This window comes from Medicago truncatula, chromosome 4, assembly GCF_003473485.1.
Source record: "Medicago truncatula cultivar Jemalong A17 chromosome 4, MtrunA17r5.0-ANR, whole genome shotgun sequence".
Classification (NCBI taxonomy): Eukaryota; Viridiplantae; Streptophyta; class Magnoliopsida; order Fabales; family Fabaceae; genus Medicago; species Medicago truncatula.
In genome coordinates, this window is record NC_053045.1 from 49,325,103 (window position 1) to 49,329,344 (window position 4,242).

At 34.7% G+C, this 4,242-nt stretch overlaps 1 protein-coding gene across 1 annotated transcript; it reads right to left on the reverse strand.

The window, feature by feature from the left end:
- Nucleotides 1–250: 250 nt before the first annotated feature.
- Nucleotides 251–1,609, reverse strand: LOC112420924 (uncharacterized). Its single transcript, XM_024780744.1, has 2 exons — nucleotides 1,592–1,609; nucleotides 251–943 (listed from the first exon to the last, which is right to left on the reverse strand). Exons 1-2 carry the CDS (start codon nucleotides 1,607–1,609, stop codon nucleotides 251–253), a joined length of 711 nt encoding a protein of 236 aa, XP_024636512.1.
- Nucleotides 1,610–4,242: the final 2,633 nt, after the last annotated feature.

The following is a 4,242-nucleotide window of genomic DNA, read 5'->3' on the forward strand; positions in this document are numbered from 1 at the left end:
CTAATGCAAAAGAAATGTTATTGGCTTTTAGCCACCACAACGAATTAAACTTAACCTTTTCCAACAACTGTATCGTGGAATTTTGAACATTATTGAAAAGTCTGTTATTCCGTTCCGTCCATAGAATCCACACTCCAAGTAACCAAAGAAGCTGCATAAAAGATCTTCGTATCCTTGAATATCCTAAAGCATAAGTAAACTGCAGAAAATGGTCACTAACAGAATACGGATCAGCTCCAGAGACACCTAGTCAATGTCGTATATGTTGCCATAAAGCTCCAAAAGTATTGTAATGAAAGAACAAATGAGGAGCCGTTTCATCGTTTCCACACCCCGTGACATAGTACTTAGCCGTAGGGTGGATAATGCCCCGCCTTAGCAGATTGTTTCTTGTTGGTAGCCTGTCCCGCAATAGTCGCCACGCTAGGATAGAGACCTTCGCAGGTACATGTTTATGCCATACAAGCTCTCGAATGTCATCATCTATCTGTTGCACCTGGTGTGCTAGAATATGATATGCCCCGCGCACAGTATACCCACTCGAAGTGTCAGGAAGCCACTGCCACCTGTCAGAAACATCAGTCTGCACAACAAAATCATCAAGTAAACGGCGACACTCGCCTATCATCTGCTCCTCCCAATCCCACAAACGCCTCCGACAACCCCACACAGCACCCCCTTCCTCCCACCCAAGAGAGAACATCTCGGCCACTGTGCTCGACTTATAGATTGATAAATCAAACAGGCGACTAAAACGCCTACACAATGGAACATCACCTAACCACCTATCCTGCCAAAATAGAGTATCAGTCCCTGACCCTACCCAACTCGCCACCCTATCTGCAAACCAACTCCCTCCTACATTTCCTACACCATCCTTAATTTTCGCTAACTCTCTCCACCAAGTAGAAACACTCCGGCCCCCAACCTCCAACCGCCCAGCCTCCTCACCATAAATATGCCCATAATTAATATAAGTTAATAAAAACTTACCATTAAAAGTAATTAAACAACGATCTAAGTTGTAACGATCCTCTTAATATCTTAAAATAATTGTGAAAATTAATTTTCAATGAATTGATTTTTTATAATTGATCCTCATAAAAAGTGAATTGAATACTAAGTTATTTATGTTTAAATATATTTAGATAAAAGTGAATTCAACATTAAATTCAAGATAAAAATTAATTGTAATAGTCAAAAGTTATAAATTTTATCTTCATGTAGAACAATTCTATAAACAAAATCAATTATACTTTAAAATATGTCAAAATCAACTATACTCTTTTAAAATCAATTTAACCATTTCAAAATTGAAACCAAACTTATTTAGTTAAGTGTAGTAGAACATTAAATAAACAAAGGGAAAGGGAAATGGGGCGACGAAATTGGAGAATAGGACTATGAGAACGACATTTATCAAGCAAAACGGATACAAAGATTGTGGACACATTTGCAAGTTTGCAATGGATAAGTATCTTTCAAATTCAATAGGCCCCCACAATGCTCACAATTTGCATTTATGCTTTATGCTTTATACTGCCTTACCCATGGATTCCCACGAATTGCAATTCGACAAACAAAAACTTACCTTTTGATTTCTTGTCATCATTTGCTGTTAACAACACTATGCAAATATGTATGATCAATTTAGTAGCCAAATTGACCATTATTTTATTCCATAATTAGGTGTCGACACTGACTAAAAACAGCTATAATCTTATGCAGTTGCATATTGATGTGAACGGGGTTGAGTTGAGTTTAGTTGCTTGCTATGGCCGCATAACTTGGACGTAAATGAGTGTAGGTAGATTCTCAACCTTTTTATTTTCAAATTTTATAAAATACACAATTATTAAACTAAATAGTTGAATGAATATTTTAGGTAAGTTAATTGTCTAATCGATTCATAGTAGTATTAACATTTACCTTTTTTTTGACATGGTTCAAAGTCCTTGATGCACCATCCCATAGAAAGCTTCTTGCTATTTTGTTAAGCTAGTTGCACGCATTAGTAGAGATATGATGGAGTTGCATCTTCTTATATATTAAAGTTAATACAGAAGTATATTTTAGCCCTAATTTTAACCTAAACCTATTGCATAAATTTACTATTTTAACCCTGATGTTAAATTCCTTGTTTAACCTTATTGAATTTCCCCCCTTCTCAATTTCTCGATACATCTTCTTATCTTCTTATATATTAAAGTTAACACATAAACATATTTTAGCCCTAATTTTAACCTAAACCTATTACATAAATTTACTATTTTAACCCTGATGCTAAATTCCTTTGTTTAACCTTATTGAATTTTCCTCCTTCTCAATTTCTCGATACATCTTCTTATCTTCTTATATATTAAAGTTAACACAGAAGCATATTTTAGCCCTAATTTTAACCTAAATCTATTGCATAAATTTACTATTTTAACCCTGATGCTAAATTCCTTTGTTTAACCTTATTGAATTTTCCCCCTTCTCAATTTCTCGATACATCTTCTTATATATTAAAGTTAACACAGAAGCATATTTTAGCCCTAATTTTAACCTAAACCTATTGCATAAATTTACTATTTTAACCCTGATGCTAAATTCATTTGTTTAACCTTATTGAATTTTCCCCTTTCTCAATTTCTCGATACATCTTATATATTAAAGTTAACACAGAAGCATATTTTAGCCCTAATTTTAACCTAAACCTATTGCATAAATTTACTATTTTAACGCTGATGCTAAATTCCCTTCTTATATATATGTTCTTATCTTCTTATATATCTTCTTATATATTAAAGTTAACCCGTAAGCCCTAATTTTAACCTAAACCCTATTGAATAATTTTACTGTTTTAACCCTAATGCTCACACCTAATCTCCTATTTTCATGAACAACCCTAATGCTCACACTTAATCTTCTTATATATTAAAGTTAATGTAACGTCCACTTTCGTTTAATTGTTTAATTAATTGAGTTTAGGCTATTATATTATATTTATATAATATATGCATGATTTTGGTATGTTTTGATGATTTGCGATGATTTAGATGATTTGATTGATAATGTGATAAGTTATGAGTTGAAGGTTTTGATAAGGATATGAGACTTATTTTATTGTTAAATAAAATAAAGATTTGAAAATAATATAAAATATTTAGTTAAGGGTTGTTTTGAGATTTTAGAGAGTTTTGGGGGAGAAAGTGAGATAAGATAAGATATTAGGAAGAGATATAAATAGGGGAAGACCTAATTGTTAGAAAAACTATTGTACGTGAAAACTTTTGGAAAATGGAGAAAAAGCTTAGAAGGGAGAAGATCAAAGAGAGAGCTGCGATTTCTTCATAACCAGGTAAGGGTGAGACTAATAACTCAGTAATGTTAATTGATTGTAATTCTGATGATTAGTTAGCAAGCTTTAGGATTGAATTGGAGAAAACGAAAACTAGGTCAAATCCCTAGAATTGATGATCAAACGGTAGGAATTGGTTAAATTGATGTGGAAAGTGCTCCTGGACCGGAGATAATGTTTAGGACGAACTTTGGAATCAACGTTAGGCTTAGAACCATGTGAATCGTTGAATTTTTGTGAAAATAGCAAGTCTGGCCGTAGCGACATTCATCGCTCGCCACAACGAGCTATGAGTCTCGCCTCGCGAGTGATGAACATTCATCGCTCGCCTCGCGAACCCTTTTCCCCCGCCTCCCGAACCCTTTTCCCTCGCCTCGCGAGTTGCACAATGCAGCTCGCCATAGCGAGCAACCTTACTCGCCATAACGAGTTAGGGCAGAGAGCATGTAAGATTTTGCAATTTTGACATTTTAGTTGGACCTTGAGTGCCTGAACATACCTAGTAATGATTAGGAGTGAATGTAGGACAAGATTGAACCTAGAACAACATTAGTTGGGAAGTTCGCTTGTACTCGCCATGGCGAGTAGATACTCTCGCCTCGCGAGCACTTCCAGATTGGAGTGCATTGAGTGCTTGTGCGATCTGTGTCGCACGTTTTGATCAAGAGTGAACCCCTGATTGGTAATGAAACCTAATGATGACGTTTAATGCAATCTGTAAGGCCGTTTAAGATATGTTGTTATTAATTGAGTATGAGATAATGTATTATGCATTATGTAAGATATGAATGAATAATTATGATGCTATTGAATTGCAATTGATATATTGATATCATCCGTTATTGTGACTTGACTATGTTGCTGCGGTTATTTAACTAAGTGCATAATGTCTATATATG